The following is an 18501-nucleotide window of genomic DNA, read 5'->3' as shown; positions in this document are numbered from 1 at the left end:
CCTGCTGCCTTCGTGTCACCCAGGGCAGGCAGCCTAGAGAAAGGCGCCCCAGATTGTGGGGACGCCCTTGGAGAATGGCAGCGTACCCCCACAACCCGCAGATTTGGCATGCTGACCTCCTCGGGGCTGTCCTATCAGAAATGCCCAGAGAAACGAAACACGCAGCTGACATTTTTAGCAGTTTGCACAATGGCTATCCCCACCTCACCCCTCCCCCAGACTTTTTTACAACCTTCCAGGCTCTGGATTGACATCCGGATGGTCGGTGTTCCCTGCTTTTTGCTCTCTCAGTATTTCTGCTCCCCCAGATCATGTGACAGAGACCTAAACTCCTGTCCTCAGAGGACAATCAGAATGACACCTTTAGCGTTTGTGCTTGATTTTATGGCCTCGTGATCTTGTGCCCTTTGGAGTTCAAAGGTCACATCAGGCAGCAGGCAGGAAGGTTTTTGATGTAACCTCTGAGCCCCAGAAAACAAAAGGCCAGAGGCCCACAGAGACAATCCATCTCAAAATGGCCATACAGAGAATGCAACTCAATCAGCCCGGACCATGCAAATCACCCCACATTTTTATGGAGCACCCTGATAAATTCACACTTATCAGAAGAAGGGACACAAGCCCCACGATCCCGTACATAAATCAAAGCTTGAGAAAAGCAAAGAAGTGAGTTTACAACCGGTTCAGAATGGAAGGATTTGCCAGATGTGATTTATAAATTGTCTTTCTCCCCCTCCATCCACACACAAGCCTACGTGCACGTGGGACGTGCGCACACACACACACACTGGTCAGTACTACGCCACTGTTTGGAAAATCAAGCATTTTCTTCTCTAAAGGCTTTGCCCAGCACTAAGTCAGTGAGACCCTTCAAAGGCCAAGTGCTTCCTCCTTTGCCGCCGGAACCATCCTCAGAAACAGGCAGTAAGTCAGTAGAGCGGGCAGCGGACAAGAGAGATGAGGACTTGTCCCATTCTGTAGAACAGATGTCCCCTCCCCTATGACACAGAGTGTCCTTCCACAGCCCTCAATCCCTGACACACGTGCCCCCGGGCAAAGGTCAGATTCATTTTTGAACTGGCGAGAAATTCTATCCATACAGTTAGGCTATGGAGCGGGTCGGCCCCCTGTGGTCCAGGACTATTACAGTTTTACTTCTCCAAGAAACACCTACGAGTGTGTGTCTAGCCTGGCAGAGAAGATGCTGGCACTGAAACATAGGCCTTTAGAACTTTGCCAAATGAGTCAATATGAGCGAGCGTGGTGTCCAGAGAACAGACCGCAGGGAGAGAAGATGGGCCTCACCCTTCCAGACGAGGACTGGGTTTGTGGGTAAAGCGCGTCCTCTTCTACAGTGAAACTGAGCGGTGCAGGCGCTCCCAGACTCCCGCCGCCGAGCCTCCGTGTGCAAGACGTGCTCTCCGCCCTGTCGCACCCAGGCTCGCCCTCCTCTCTTCACTTGGCGTCAGACTGTGGTTTTGCTGGCAGGGGGTACATCGTTGCCTCGACCTGACCAGTAGCACAGCAACGTCAGATGGAATTAGGGATTCCCAGAAAGAAGCGAGGAAGGACGAAGCCCGGTCCTACAGTTGGAAGGCCTCGAACAGGCCACCCCGCCTGCCCCCAAAGCTTCACTTTCTTCATCTGTAAGTTGGAATCACGCTCCTTTCCAGCAGCCCGCTCTGCGTAGACCCTGCCCCAGGGGTCCAGACAGCACCATATTGGCTCACGATTTCTCTGGTTCTGGACACTCTTATCTGGGCACAGGAGAACGGACTAAACCACTATTTCTATAACCCTGTTCTCCCACTCAGGGCTTCCACAGATTATATCCTTCTCAGAAATAGAAAACTGCAACCACGGAAACCATTTTCCCAAGTGATAACTGAGCAGCAAATATTATTGTTAAGTGGGTCACAACATCCTCTGGGCTCTTCTGGAAGCCCATCCCAAGGTGTGGACAGGAACTAGTTGAGAGCTGATGCAAACTGAGGTTCCAGAACCTCATAGTTCTGGTTGGGTCTGCCGGACCAAGGGCTCCAGGCCACTAGGGCTGGAAAGGCCAGGGGTCTCTTCGCTAGATCACCGCCTTTCTACCCATTCCATAGACACTCCGACACTTGTATCCAGGTTCACAGGGGCCCACAGGAGGTCACGTGGATAGCTGGGAAGCGCCAGGCTGAGAGTCGGGTTTCTCCATTGCCAGGCCATAATAATCCTATGCTAGCGAGTGGTTACTGTGGCCCAGGGCATGGGCTATCTATGAGCCACATCGGCTCATCTCTACGACCGTGTTATTCTCCTTGTCTCAGAGATGAGGAACCAGAGTCCTGAGAGGTTTGATGGCTCAGATCTCACACCTGGTCTCTGGGGAGGCAGGATTGGGTTCCAGGCCCGTGCTTGTCGCCACCCACCTCAGCCCTGAGACCCCATTTCTATGCTCTGACCATACAGTGCTGCCTCATAAGGGGGAGATGTGAACTCAGCTGATCCTAAGGAGAGTGGGGGGTGTGGAGGGGGCTGAATGGTGTCCTTTGGAAAGACACGTCTGTGTCCTAACCCCCCAGAGCCTGCGATGTGACCTATGTTGGGAGAAGAGTCTTTGCAGATATAATTAAAGATCTCAAGGTGAGACCATCCTGGATTATCTGGGGCAGGCCCTCAATCCAGTGACAAGGGATTCTTATGAAAGACAGAAGACCCAGAGAAGGCCACGTGAAGACAACGCAAAGACTGAAGTGATGCAGGTACAAGCCAAGGAACATGTTGGAGCCACCGGAAGATGCAAAGGTTCTCCCCAGAGCCTCTGGAGGGAGCGCAGCCCTGCCAACATCTTGATTTTGGAATTCTGGCCTTCAGAACTGTGAGAGAATACATTTCTGGATTTTTTTTTTCTTTTTTTAAGTCATTCAGTTGGTGGTACTTTGTTACAACAGCCCCAGGGAACTGAGACAGTGTTTCTTGTCAGAAGTGTTGTGTCGTCAGCATTTTCTGTCAGAAGTATTGTGTCATCAATATTTCCTGTCAGAAGGGTTGTGGCGTCAGAGCTCCTCCTGGGAAGCCAGAGCAGTTCCTTAGGTTTCTGAGGCCACAGCCGTGGGTTCTGTCAATGTGAAATCTCCTTCCTTCCAGGAAGCGTGAGAGCTAGAAGGGCCATGTGGTAAATGAATGCCAACCCCAGCCCAGGCGCCGACCTGCTGTCCCTCAGGCCCCTGACCATTGCAAAGCTGCCAGGAGTGGCTCTGGGGACTATTAGTCCATGTACTTCTTGCTTAAGGGCACCCAGTTCCTTTCTCTTAGGGAGACTTGGCAACTGAACCCAGACTCGTTCTAGCCTGAGTCAAAAATGTAGATTTACAAATTAGCCAGCATGGGCGTGCGTCGGAGGTAGGTTCTTTACTCTGTGGAAGCTTTCCTTTCGATTCCAATCCCTCCCGAAGAGCCATGCAAGGTCACTCGATTTACAAAACTCACTTCCTGTGCAAATGTTTAGGATCACGCCTCTTAGGGAAAGCATGGTCCATGGTGCGGACCGCCTGTTTGCTCATGCTCAATGTTCAGGTTCTGGGGTGAAGGGCAGAGGGTCACACTGCTGGTGACACAGTTCTGTGACTGAGCTCAGCACAGGCCCGGTGGGACGCAGCTCCTCATTCCCACTGCTGGAGGGGGTCATCCTTCCCCGTGCCCCTGCTTCTCACCTGTAAGCCGGAAAGGCCACCCCAAACGAGGACAGCTGAGGAGAGATGGCACAGCTTGCCCCTTGCACCCTGCGCTGTGGACATAGGCGCTCATTCGATTGTTGCCCCTCAGACAACAAAGGTAGGGATTCCCAACCTTTCTCAGGTAGGACGCAGGCCACACATCCTGCTCTGCTGGTGCTGTTCTGAGTGCCCAGATGTGACCCGCCTGGGGGGTCCGGCCGCCTGGAACCACCACACCCGGCCAAAGGGCTAGGGGACCAGTAAACAATCAGAACACCGAGAAACCAGCACAAGAGTCACGAGACTCTGCCCTATAAAGCTTATTTTCTGCATGTATTTAATATTTAATGAACCCAACATTTAAAAAAGTGACACAGTTCCAAACCTCAGAAGCAAATCTTAAGAAATACAAAAATATTTAAAGATGCCTCCTCCCAAGCAGATAAAAAGAGAGTGAAGTTTGTGTTTTTTTTTTCTTTTAAAAAGAAGCTTATGCCATGGGTTTTGATAAAATGAGATCACTGAGATAAAAAATTATCCAAGACTCTGCTCCTACCTGTGAATCACGTCGACAACGAACCACTTTGCCTTGGATGCTGGAAAAAATCCTTGTGGACGTATAGTTTGGGGAACAAATAAAAGCCCCACTTTCCTTCACTTTCAGGATGGAAACCCCCTTCCTCCAATCCAACCCTCTCAACCTTCAGCTGCACACACGTGCACTCGCACGCAGCCACGTGAGCCCGTGCGCGTCCTCGTGCGCACGTGCAAGTCCTCGTGCACACGTGCACGTGCATGTGCGCATGCCCCCACCCCCCAAACACACACGGAACCAAGAAAGGAAGGAAAGATCAGTAATGAGAGAGCCCACTAATGGATTGGCTTAAGTATAGAACAACATCCCATCACTGTTCTAGAAAATAATCAATCAAGCACTTAATTTTAAACATAAAAGTAAGCTGCCAGGAGACTGTTAATAGATAACCAAATAAATTAACAGTTGTAGGTGGGATTTGAAACCAGGTCAGATTTCCTTCTCCCCCACGCTCCCAGCCCATGCATATAAAGGGTTTCCCCAGCTTGGCACCTGATCTCACACTGTTTCAAAGCGAAATCTCCTTTTAGCCAATAACCCCTCTCAGTGGGCTCGTCACTTCAGGGAATTGTCCTTTGTACGTCTTCCATAAATTTTATAACACCGCTACTTTAAAATATTGATGGGCAACTTGGCCTTGGCCCAGACCCGCAGTGGGTTAGTGTGGACATGAAAACCTTCGGGAGCATGGAAGCAGGAAGGAACATATCCCCTGCTGACCTTTCTTAAAGGGACAATTGTTTGAGTGCAGTGGTTACCTGAGCTGGAGGCCGGCCCGGCTTTGATGGCGGTTCTGCCCTCTGGGAGTCCATCTCAGAGGCACGCGGGGACAGGAGGGTGTGTGGGACACACACAGGCATTGCTCAGGTACCCGCAGACCCGTAAAGGGTAAGTGAAATGCACACTTAAGCCCCCAAGTAGTTCTAACCCGAGACTCCACTTTCTCTCAACACTCAAACTCTTTGCAAAGTTATTGATGAATAAGGATTGACAGCTTTAGAGTCTGTCTCTTCTCCCTCTCCCCGTGACCTTCTCAGGGCAAGTGACCAAAAGTAAATGCAACAAGGAACATCAAAGGCAGGGCTGGAGAATTGATCTCAGATTCCTGGAGGCTCCGTGAGTGCTCTGAACTTCAGCGATGACATCCATTCCACCGTCACGCTCTCTTCTAATGTCCCCCGAACAACAACCCAGAAAATTCCACCTCCTAGAATAGTCACCACTGAGACCAATACAGCAATTGTCTGCTAATCAAATGAATAACAGCAACAGCTGTCATTTATGGGGCCTTTCTCTCTCTCTCTCTCTCTCACACACACACACACACACACACTGAGCACTGCACTGTAGTAAATACATTATGCATGTGATTTCATTGAATCCTTTTTTTTTAATCTGCAAAAATATCCTTTGATTCAGAATATCCTCTTCTAGGAATTCTTCTCATAGAAGTAATTGAGGATATGTCCAAAGATTCTGTTTATAAGGGTGTTTATCCAATTTTAAGCAAGAAATGAAAATAAGAAAAAGTTCCAACAGTGGAGAGGTGGTAGAATTACAATATATCTGTTCAATATAATACTGTGTAGCCATTTAACACTATGCTGTGAAAGAATATGTATTGACCAATAAAATGTGTCTAGGAGAGAGTGTTCGGTAAGCAGAAGAACAGTAGGAACAATAGGATTATATTTAAGAAATTATAGAATGTAATACATATAATGCATAAAGTATGTGATGAAATTCATCAAAGTGTCATAGATCATGGGTGATTTTTTTCTTCATTTTATTTCTCTTAATTTCTAATCTTTTATAATTTCTAATAAGAAAAGGTTTTTTTTTTTTTTAATTATGACCTAGGTACTATGTCCAAATATTCATAGCTCTACATTAGCTTAAGAAGAGCCCGTTGCACAGACAAAGCCCTCTCTGGTCTATAATGTGGTTTTGCCACATTGTCTCAGTGGACCCTCACAGCAACACTTTCAGTAGACAGAGATGTTTGGGAAGTGCAGAGAATCTCAAACACACACACACACACAAATGAAAGAGAATGGTAAGAAGAAGCCAGAGGTTCCCCTCACCCCACGGGCAGGGGGTGCGCAAGTCTGTGCAGAGCAAGGCTGTCCTTGGCCATGACCCACAGGCTGTTCCCCAAGCCCTCCACGTCCACCGTGGGGAGTGTGGCCCCACCTGCTGCATCTGGGACTCTCAAAGCAATCTGCCTCATTCCTTCTTTGGCTTCTTTGGCTTCCCCAAGCCCCCAAGGGCTCAAGTTCTCCAGGATTTCCCTCAGCCTAGAGTGGGAAGGGTGGGCCAACATTCCAGAATACCTGGGAAGCAGAATCTTGACCGGGATGGGAGTCTGCAGTACCAGGGAGCTGCCTCTGACCCCTTGAGGAAAGTCAGTTATTGGCATTTCTTCCCAAGCCTGCCATCAGTGACATCACAAAAGGTAGCTTGGCCGTGGTGGGACTATTTACACCATGGAAAGTGGCAGACGCTAGAAATCAGCTTTGCTTTCTTCCCGCAGAGAGCCAAGACTTACACAGTTACCAGCCCCCACTGCAGTGTCACAACTAGAAGCCCATGTACTGCAGCGAGGGTCTATCTACACATACCCGCTTTCAACAGAATTCCGCCTGCATAGACTAAGGCAGGACGTGAACACTCTTAGGATAACATGTTATTCAGAAAACTCCCAATATTTACAAAACCTTGCCAGTCTGCCTCCTCTCCACCCTCCTTGTGGCCACTTGAGTTTGTTTCCTTTTGCTGTGTCCTCTTCAGGGTCCAAGAAAGGCCACCTAACACCCTTCTTTCATTTCTAAACTTGATGGTGAGAGCGATTAGAGTGGTCCGCTCCCCAGTAGGTGCTGGGTCTGGCTGTGAACTCGGTCTTGGCCCTGAGACTTCCCTGGGGGACCCTGGGGCACGGTGGCCTCTACCTGGGCCACCTCCTCTGGCGCTGCGTGAACTGTTTCTGCACTTTCTGCACTTGTGGGCTAGGAGGCTGGGAGGGAAACTTTATCAGGAGGTGATTCGGTCCAGATGGTGCTAATGCAGACAAATAACAGGCAGAAGCGCTCACTGGGGCAGGTCCTTAGTCTGGGGGAATCCATTTAAATTTCCTTGAGAAGTGGCTGTCACCGAGCTGCCACGTACCCACAAAACACTACCCCACGCTGCACAGTGGCCATCCGATGTCTGAGATGCTCTCTGAGAGACGCCCAGCTCCCCACAAGGTAAGGCCGGGTTAACCTCCTCCACCGGAGAGCCCAACCACAGCTCTGCTGCGGACTTGGCCTTGGGGGATACGGGAAGGATCAGGCATAAAACCCTCAAGATCACCTGGCTCCTGAGGATCAAGGGATTTCGACAAAGGATCACCCAGGGCCGGAAACAAAAGAAGGCCTCTCGGAAGCCCAGGAGGCTGACGTCTCTATTCTGGTCAAGTTCTGAGGCGTTCGTTCGAGGGGCTGGAATTCACTGCTCGACGCAGCTTTCTCTTCTCTGTCACAGACTTGACATAAGAAATTCAATGAATACTCTTACGCTGAAAAGAAATTTTAAAAAATATATAATTTTTTAGAAAGAAAGAAAGACACAAATGAAAGAAAACACCTGTCTGCAGAGCCCAGCCCTGAGAAAAGGCCCCTCGGCTTCAGGAAAAATAGAAACTGTGGAAACCAGAGGCACTAGGGTGGGATGAATCTGCGGGAGGGGGTGGCCCTAGTGTGAGCACGCGGGGCGGCTGGGGACCCAGCGGCCATCATTCTCTCTGGCTGTTATGGACGTCATGAGGTTGAGCCTTCCCGAGGAGCGGACGTGAACCGGGAGCCGATCCTGACCGAGCCCCCGCGGCTCTCGAGAGAGTGATTCACGTTCCCTGAGCAAGTCCCAATGGCCGCGGGTGGCCCACATGTGTGACAGCTCTCTGGGGCCTCGGGAGAGGAGAGGCAGCCCAAAGCCATCCTCTGCAGACCCCCGCCAGCTCCCCCGGCTGCAACCGATGGGGAGAGCCACACATCTCCACTTTCCAGGGGATTCTGTTAGTACAACGGGCTCGTGGAATCTTGTTGGAGACATTGGAATCTTACTAAAAGATGAAAATTCCTCCTTACCGTGGGGCAGCCTCCGCTCAGAATAGACGGTGACAGAGAGAGTTGCCTCGTGCATTGTGCATCCGAGGAACAAGTATGCAGTCGCATGGACCATTCCCATCACCCCAGAAGAGTGTCCTTTCAGGCTCTAGTGTTTGGTAAACACTCACCAACCAGCTCTCTGGAAAACACCACCTATGCATCTGGGAGTGTGTATTTATCGTAAATTTTAGCAGCACAAAAGATATGACACGCTTTACACAAACAATAATAAAACACACACTGCTCTTTACTGGAAACCCATATATTCAGTGGTCCTCAAAGAAAGGCTTTTGTTGATTTTTACAAAGTTCCTGCATCTGTAGGCAGCCTCTGGTTGCAGTGGGTCAACAAGTAGAGTTCTGACATGAATGCTGATTTTTTTTTTTTAATGAGTAATAAAAAAGTTAAACAATTTCTTTGGATGCCGAAACTTCATTTGGATCCTTCAGATAATAGTTTTCAAATAATGGAAGGGTATTTCAAGTTTTTGCACTATTCACAATATAATGGCTACAGATGACAACTTTTCTTCTGCATTATTGATATTTTTTCTGTCACTTTCTTAAGTCTAGATAATCAACAAAACAGTCAAGTCCTAATTTATAGTATTTGCTGATTCCCACAGTGTACGTAGCCCCCATCACAGCCCACTGCAAGCAACCACGATGTCACTGCTCTGACTTGGAAAGAGGCACGGTAACTCGTCATAGATACGGTTTCCATCAGAGAGCACAATAATGTAAATGAGCACAACAACAAACATAATAAAATGGAGTAAAAGGGGCACCTGGGTGGCTCAGTGTTTTAAGCCTCTGCCTTCCGCTCAGGTCATGATCTCGGAGTCCCGGGATCAAGCCCTGCATGGGGTTCTCTGCTCAGTGGGGAGCCTGCCTCCTCTTCCCACCTGCCTCTCTGCCTCCTTGGGATCACTGTCAAATAAATAAAATATTTTTTTAATGGAGTAAAAGAATTGAGATGTGATGAATTTTGAATATTTGCTACTTTTAGTTTTCATATAATTTAAGATAGAGAATTTTAAACAATTGCTGTTTAATAGACATTTTAACAATCAACCTGCACACCCTGGTTTATATGTCTGTGCAGTCAATTCTATATGTATATATTATTTATATATTTCTCTTTATATATTATTTATATATTTATATGTATTTATATATAAATATATATCTATATTAAATATATATATTATATATATCCCCCCCCAAGGAAAAGACTACTTCATGAATTCTCAGGGTAGAATCTATTGCTTCTTAACCTGTCAGGCAAGTAAAGCTTTGACCCACAGGGGAGACGGCCAGCAGAAAGGTTGACCCGGCAGAAAGGTTGACACGTGTTGTGACGTGTAGCAGCACGCCTAGAACGTCGGAGTGACAGCTCTCAAGCAACCAGAAACAGGACCCGATTCCTGCCCAAAGGCTTCAAACAAAGGCTCAAAACAGGCTTTTTTCCAAAAATGTTTTTGATTCTAACATCCATCTTAATGGCTTACTATAGGCTAATTTGGCCAGTAGTTTGTTCTACTAAAAATGGAAGCTAATGATTTCAGCTAAAAACAACTAAGCCAGTACTATCAGAGTATATCGTAAGAAACCCATGATCACTGGCTGCATTCGTTTTCCACATCCTTCTTCCTGTAGAGAAGCTTAATAAGATCCCCACAGCAAGAGCAAAAGGCTGCCTTCCTCCCCAGGGACCTAGGTTACGAATGTGTTCTCTAGGGGCATCTACCCCCAGGGCTCCTGGAAGACTCAGCTCCTGCACCAGGCACTCCTGCGGTCATGTTAGGTCCACGGGGCAAATACGGATGACATCACCTTATTCCTCTCCAGTACCCACCCGTCCCCACAGCTCAGCTGGGTGCTGTCTAATTCGGCACACTTTATCCTTTCCAAAGGAAGTGGATTTTGAAAAGAGGCACAACATTTAAGGCAAAGATTAGATAGTAGTCACAACACGCAACTGACCAGCTGGAAGAAATTAAGCAAAAAACAAAAGTCAGAAGTTTTCAGGTGCCACCGTGTAAAGTAACCAGGAATTCTAGTTAGGGAAGCACCTGAACACCATTACGGCATGATTAAATACTTTAACTGGCAACGATTCAAGCATAAGGCAGGTTCCCTAATTCAGATTCAATCCATTGGATGTATGGACTCTGAAACCTTATGATACTAGTTTCTATAAAGTGAAATATAACATAAATAATACATATAAATGTGGCCAAAAGCCACACCTGGATTGAGAAGCTACTGAAGCGACTCGTTACGAAGGAATCTCAATTATTAGGCAATGAGAACAAAACTGCTAATATTTACAAAGCCTTTCTGGGACATGACCACGATGACATGTTTTAAATTTTATAATTTTTAGAAGTCATGAAAGGAATGGCTAGCTTTTGTCTTCCTCTGAGGATTCCCCATATTGCTATTGAGACTAAGAGACTGAATGATTTTAATTCAGGGCACTCGTTTTAGCAACAGCTCCAAACTCAGTGGGCTTTTCTGCCTTGCTTTTCTACCTTGTGACATCTCAACAGATTGTCCATTTCCATCCAGTGTTGGGACATATGTTCCTGTGCCGTCTTCAGGATTCCGACAGAAGGGGTTTCTCAGGCGAGGTTAGGAGCTTAGAATCGAGGTACTAATGGCCCCCAGCTTAATGCACCTGCGTCCACATGTGGGCACACACAGACATTGAGTTCTCGCTCTGGCCACCAGCTTTAACTGCTCCTCCCAGCTCTAGCTACACCAGCTGGCCCCTTCCCCCATGACCTTCCACCCCCAGGAGGGAGGAATGAACACAGGGGAGTTCTAGAACCATCGGCCCATGTGGTTCCTGATTCTGGGACGGATGTAGGTCTCACTGCTGCCCAGTGATGTGGGCTCACTGTCTTGGTTTAGTGACATACGTTGGAGAAACACAGCAGCACCTGATTGAGCAAATGGCCTCTCTTCCATACCTTAGAGTTTCCTGGATTAAATGCCCAATTTATGAGAACAGATTGGCCAAGGGGAAAAAACAGAATGCAACAACTTTATTCTAAGAACCTCATCCCACCAAATCAGTGTATTTTCCTCAAAGAGAAATTAATCTATTTTCAAGATCAGCTGAACATGTAAATGACCTATAATGACATTAGGATTGTGGATCTGAGGTCACTTCTGATAGGCTTAATTTGGGCAACGTGGAACAGAAAATCCCCCTTCTTTTCCTATCTACATGGCCATCCCTGTCTCAATAATTTCAGTCGTAAAGAAAAATTTAACAGAATCCTAGAGAAATGTAACGTTCTGTCCAAGGGGTTACTGAGCGAGGATGAGTCCTCTGAGGTACTCTCAGGAAGTCATGAGGGCTCCCTATGCGGTCAGCACCAACGAGTCACTGAGAGACATTTATAGGACTTTTAATAAGGAGTTTCATTTCTCCCCAAGCAGACTGAATCTTCATCGAGTGTAAACATTTCTTTAAATTTAAAAAAGGTAAGTAGTTCCAGAAGGCAGATCCTTTAGGAGCGTTCCGTTCTTCTGTGCTGTCTGTCCAGGGAGCTGGGCCTTCCAAGGACCCAGGAGGCTGCACTGCCTGGCCACAGCGCCTGCAGGTTGATGCATCAGGTGGAGCCAGGTCTGTTCCCAAGAAGGCGCTGCCTGCAGCACACTAGCTAATGAATTACCAGGGCAAACATGGAGACTTCAAAGTCAACAAAGAGCATCACCATTCTCAAAGACTATCAGCTCTGAGAAGAGCAGTTGTGGGGGCGCCTGGGTGGCTCAGTGGGTTAAAGTCTCTGCCTTCAGCTCAGGTCATGATCCCCGGTTCTGGGATCGAGCCCCACATGGGGCTCTCTGCTCAGCAGGGAGCCTGCTTCCCCCCCTCTCTTTGCCTGCCTCTCTGCCTACTTGTGATCTCTGTCTGTCAAATAAATAAATAAAATCTTAAAAAAAAAGAACAGTCGTGGATTTTGTCCTACCACGTGTCCCCTCGAGTGCAACCCTTCCGCATCTTTGGTGAATAACAGTCCCAGGTAACCCTGCTCAGGACAACCCACGCCATGAACACGGATCCCAGAAACACCCTCAGCCTCTCACTACAAGGGCCCATCTGGTCCTGCTCACAGTCAAGGATATGATTTCAGACAGCCCAGTCACTGTTGATTGGGAGGTTTCCTTAGCCAATGAGGGCTTTCAGATATCCTAGCAAGACTCCTGAATTGCAGGTGCCTGGGTGGTTCAGTCTGGTCAAGCATCAGCCTTCCACTCAGGTCATGACTCCCCAGGGTCCTGGGGTCAAGCCCTACATTGTGCTTCCTGCTCCGCAGACGCCTGCTTCTCCCCCTCCCACTCCCACCGCTTGTGCTCCCTCTCTCACTGTGTCTCTGTCAAATAAATAAATAAAATCTTTAAAAAAAAAAAGAAGAAGAAGAAGAAGAAGACTCCTGAATTGGAGTTTTCTGTAACATCTGCATAATACAATCAAAGTGAAGCAGGCCCTTAGCAGATGTGCCGCAGGGAGAAGGGCTCTAAGCATATCCTGCCTTCCAGGGCCATCCCACTGACCCAGAGCATCTGCTCCATGGGGCGACAGTCACCTGGTCTACCTTGAAGTTAATCCCCCAAAACTGATGGAAACAGCCGACTATCCATGCCTTGCACCTTTCTCTGGAAACACAATCTACTAACAGGAAAACAAATTTGGAAAAAAATGCACCTGTTAATCAAACTTCGGAGCTGTTATCAGTGTGGGAAAATTATTAACTAAAATAGACGGCATGTTCCTTTTCTCGTATTCCAAAGTAAATTCCTCCTATTTAATAATTTTGATTATTAACTAACTTGCATTAGTTTTGATTTCACAGAGAGCACGGATCAAATTGTTAAAACCTTAATGATGTGATAATATTTATTAATATAGTAAATCCCGAATATAGAAGATCTATCACTCCTCTAACACTTCAGTTTCAGAACTGGCTTTAAAAACATCAAAGACATGCTCTTTTGAAGAACAAAGTTTTAGAGCTTGGAGGAAAGAGAAGGCAATCATTACAAGTTCATTACGGATCCATCAGAGATTTTTTAAACCCATTTAAATCCAGGTATAGGAGATCAGATTCTGATCTGACATTATTTCCACATTTTTAGAACAACTTTTCACTCATAAATTCAAGGTTACAGTAGCATTAAAAACATCCACAGGAAAGGAATGGCATGAGATATAACAACATGATTAATGGCTATCGCATTAGAGTGGTTATTTCTCTTTTCTCTACTATTCAAAGTTCTAGTGGGAGGGTTATATAATTTTATAATAAAAATTCTAAGTTAAGAAAGAATTCAAGATTACAAAACATAGCTAACTTTGTAAAATAATGCTTCAAACAAATAGGCAGAAAGAAGACATTCAACCAAAGTGAAGATGTTCCACAGAAAGGTTCACTCGGTTCTGGGATAAGCTTTACAGCTGAAGCTCGTCGTGAGCATTTCCCGGCCTCCCCAGCCCTGGGGACAGGAAGCAGGGGGAGCCCCCTTTCCTGTTGGTGGCACCACAGAGCATGAATGACAAACGCTGGATTTCTACATGTCTATCAGCCTTGAGTGCCTGGGGAATCTTAAAGCGCTTCCAGAATCTGTACTTGATTTGGTTTTAGGGTGAAGAAAGTGAGGTTCACATGTTAAGTCCCCAAAGGACAAACTAATTGTGACATCACTGGCAGGAACAGACATTATAGGCAACCACGCCACCTCACAGGCACTCTGGGCCCCACAGGCTTAGGGAGAGGCCAGGTAACAGTTCCTTTTCAAATTCTATTTTCTTTGCTCAATTATGTTCCCTTCAAAAACAAGGACCACCAACTATTTGCCCGAGACTGTAAACAGAGCTCATGCACGCTGACAGCCCACAACTATCCTTGCAGGGGTTTGGGGCAATAAAACCAAAATCTATATTTAAAATATGTGTGCATCTATTCAGATAAATTTTTAAAACTCATTTTTTAAATAGCCCAGTGGACATTCCAAACTGGTAACTCTACCCACAGAGGGGGACTATAAATGCTTACTGTACCGGCATACAAAAATAGAAAACCCCAATAAGGATTTCAGAGTCTGTTCTTCAAGAAATCACACAATTTGTGCCCAAGGGCTGTACAGATACCAGTGTAACTTTCTTTCTTGACCTCTAAATACATCTCCTCCGCAACAGGGGCATCTGGGGGTTGGGCATTTGCCTAATCCCACGGGGTCCTCTGGCGGGGGTCACAGCTGCTGGCTGGTGAAGAAGGATTTAGTCTCCCTGCAGACAGGATTTACACAGAGCGGACAACTCAGAGTCAACTGCTTGGAGCACAGCTCGTTTGACTGGATGTGTGAGAGCACCAGATCGGCCAGGGCCTGCAAGACGGGCGACAAGAAGCAGAGATTCCTCAGAAGCAAAACGTCTGCTGTGTCCCCGCGCATCTCCCCCTCCCATCTGCCCCAATAATCACTATGGCTGAGGGTTGCTTTTTTTATGTGAATTATGACTGCTTTGAACTGGATTCTCTAACATCTTCATTTCTTAAGGACCCTCGGCTTAGAGAAAAGTTAAAATAGAGATTTTAGAGGACATCCTCTTACCCTACGTGCTAAACCCTGCCTCTGGAAGGCAGGTCTTAAATCCGTCATAGTTATAGATGGGTAGAAGTAAGAAAATTGGGGCTATATAAAGGAAAAAGGAGCAAGAGTATAAGGAATTCGATTTTATTTTTGTAATTAATTGGAACTCAAAATGTTCTAATATGTGAGAAAACCAATATTCTGTAAGAGTTTCTCAGAGGATTTCTCTCTGATATGTTCTACTAAAATGGTTGTAACACTATAGATACCTTGGAGAACAATGGATTTCCATTAAGAGACTCTGCTCTTCTGATGTTTTCAACTCCACACTGAATCAAATGAGAAAAAGAAGGAAAAACACATACACATTTTATTTTCCTTTTTTTTTTTAAAGAAACCGCTACTAAATAAATAAATAAATAAATGGACTTAGATGCATACACAGCTTAAAAGCCTGACTTCTAAAGTGTTCCCAGACGGCTCAGAAATGAAAACAGTCCTGGGCCCAGACACAGATGTTGATTTTCACCTCTGTTATCATAAAACTGCTCTCAATTTCTATTCCTTCCCCCACCCGACTACCTTCCCCATAGGTGCTCAGTTTCTAAACTGTTTTCTGAGGCTGTATTTGACAGAATTCTCAAGGAACTCAAATCTGCTTACTGTTCTTTTTTTATTCTACCTTTCTAATACACACTTTGACAGGCTCTACCTAAGCAGAATGTTGCTTTAATTAAATAAATCTTTATGCCTGTTTTGATTCTAACTGCCAAAAGAGGTAGATTAATTTAAGGTATATTGAACCTAGATGGTTTCCAATGCAGAGTGGGGTTTTTAAATATATTCTTACATAGAAAAACCCAAAATAAAACCCGAGGACTGTTTTACTATCATCCCAGCTTCCCTCCAAAATACCCAGTTGATTATCCCCCAAGTAATTAAGAAACATCTAATTATTGTTCACTCGGGTAGCCAAAATCTTCTCTTTCCCTTTCCGAAATGCTGCGATGTCTTTTCAGTTGTTTCATCTTTTAAATTAACTTTAACCAGCATGGGGAAAATGGTGATTCAGCAAACACATGGTTCTCAACCCAAAAAGAAACTGTATTCACAGTGCTTGGGTGACTCAGTTGGTTAAGCGACCAACTCTTGATTTTGGCTCAGGTCATGATCTCAGGGCCTTGAGATCAAGCCCCAATCGGGCTCCATGCTCAGCAGGGCGTCTGCTCAAGAGTCCCCCCCTCTCTCTCTCTCCTCCCTCTGTCCCTCCTGCCCCTGCCGCCCCCCTGCACGCATGCGAGCATGCTTGCAAACTCTATCAAATAAAAAATATATCTTTTTAAAAAGATAAAAGGAAAAAAGGAGACTATATACTAAAACTCCATGTGGAAGTCAGTGACAATAAGACAACCAATGCTGGCAGTGTTCTTGAACACTCTGGTTGGGAGAGTCAAAGGACACAACTCTGTAGGGCAATACAGTAAAACATCTATCAACATTTAAATTCCATTTCTAGGAATTTTTTCTAAGAGAAGAAATGGAAAAAAAAGAAAATGATATTTATTACAGAGCAGTTTAGGAAGTAAAAAGTTGGAAATATCTTAAATATATATTGATCAAGGATTCATTTAAAATAATTATGTAGATCTAATTACATTTATTGATTTAGGTCCATATAATATATTTTTAAGGGGAAAAATGGTTACAAAACAGTATGAATAAAATACCATGCAAAAATGGGTGATTTTGAGCCAAAATCAAGAGTCAGACACCCAACAGATTGAGCCACCCAGGCGCCCATCTCAGGGATAAGATTCTGAATGTGCCCTACTCTCTATGCAATACTTCTCTGAATTGTCTGAGCTCTTTATTATTATATTATTTATTTTGTATTACCAAAAAGCAATCATTTCATCTTAAGAAAAACTCCAAATTATTTTTTAAAGAAAGTCGTTTTGAACACAGTCTATTCTCCCAACAAAACAATGAAATAAACTGTAGCTAGACGGTTTTCTTTATTCTCTCTATGGTCTAATTTATTGGTCACTAATAATCCATTTGATTACTGAGGAATAGCCTCGGTTTAGTGATATTAATGAATGTGAATTATCATTCAACACAAACACAACTTACTTTCCAAACACACTGGAATGACCTATATTTGCACATCTCTTTTTAGCAAGTTCACAGTTAGTCAAGGTCAGGGTGGGATATGGAAGGCACCATTACATGAAATCCGCAGACAACCCTGCAACCTCACTTTAGCCAATTACAACTTCACCATAAATTCTGTATCAGAACTATTGACAAGCAATTTATGCACCCTCTGACTTCCTCGGCGTTTGATTGATGACCAGCATGCGTTGCATAAACACAAACCTGTGGGGCTGGGTGCTGGCTAAAGCTGTCCCCAACCCACTGTCACCCTGCCCCGCACCTGTCACCCAGTCCCGGAGAGGGTGAAGTATCCTTTGAGGCCGGGCCTCCATCAATCACGCATGGGAAGGACCAGGATCAGTTCTGGCAGAAGATGAGAGGGGGAAGCATTTCCTGGATCCTCGAGTTACCACCATCCCCCACAGAAACAATGCTATGAACTGGATTCAGGTCTCAGGCCGGCCCTCGAAAGCCGTGAGACGGGAGAACAGTACGTTTTTCTCTGCTGTGAATGATAACTCACATCCATCTTAGATTACACGACACTAAGGATGGTATTTGTTATTTCAGCAATCAGATTGATCACAACACCGCCGCAAACAGCTAATTAAGTGAGTGTACGGAAGAGGTCAAGGGAATTAGAACACACACGGCTTCGCTGTTCATTCCACGGTCTCCTCCTAAATGACAAGGACTCTTCTATGCCTCAAAACCCACCAAGAACCCGTGTAAAAGCCCCAAGTAAAAGGCGCCATCAGGCCAAGAAAAGGAATGATAGCACAATACAATTCTTTTCCTCCAAACTGGTGAGAAGAACAATGATTTTTTTCTAAAGAAAATGTAGTTTATCACTTCCAGGTAGTACAAGGACTCACACTGGACAAAATGATGTTGTTGTCAGTAATGCCTGCGAACCAGGTGTCACACCGGAACAAAAGTGCTTCGCCACCGCTGGGCTGACATGGAACTACCCTGATGTGTGCAGATGAACTCGGGCTAAGTGTTACCCAGAATTAGGAGGCCACGGTACATGCAAAAGTTATAGCAAACAATGTAACGAAATTTTTTTTTTTCAGTGTAGTTAACAAGCTGTGTTCTAGTTTCAGATATACAATATAGTGATTCAACAGTTCTGCGTGTCACTCACTGCTCATCAAGACAGGCTGTGCCCTGAACTCCTCCTCCCACTTCCCTCATGCCCCACCCACCTCCCCTCTGCTAACCACTTAGCAATACTTTTAAATGATACAATTATATCATTGCAAAGACAGTTTCCTTTCAAAACAAATCACAGCTCG

At 45.7% G+C, this 18501-nt stretch overlaps 1 protein-coding gene across 6 annotated transcripts in view; it reads right to left on the bottom strand.

The window, feature by feature from the left end:
• Positions 1 to 13329: 13329 nt before the first annotated feature.
• FECH (ferrochelatase) overlaps positions 13330 to 18501 on the bottom strand; it is a 32696-nt gene continuing 27524 nt past the window's right edge. For 4 of the 6 annotated variants that reach the window (XM_032310310.1, XM_032310308.1, XM_032310313.1 and 1 more), the window contains 3 exons: positions 15316 to 15375; positions 15068 to 15148; positions 13330 to 14842 (listed from right to left, as the gene is read on the bottom strand). In XM_032310310.1, coding sequence (XP_032166201.1) covers positions 14708 to 14842; positions 15068 to 15148; positions 15316 to 15375 — 276 coding nt within the window. In that variant the 3' untranslated portion in view covers positions 13330 to 14707. The remainder of the gene's footprint in view (positions 14843 to 15067; positions 15149 to 15315; positions 15376 to 18501) is intronic. The other 2 variants (XM_032310312.1, XM_032310309.1) reach the window with 1 other exon arrangement.

Source organism: Mustela erminea, chromosome 13 (genome assembly GCF_009829155.1).
Source record: "Mustela erminea isolate mMusErm1 chromosome 13, mMusErm1.Pri, whole genome shotgun sequence".
NCBI lineage: Eukaryota > Metazoa > Chordata > Mammalia > Carnivora > Mustelidae > Mustela > Mustela erminea.
The sequence above is the reverse complement of the archived record's forward strand: the minus strand, read 5'-3'. Positions and strand labels throughout refer to the sequence as shown.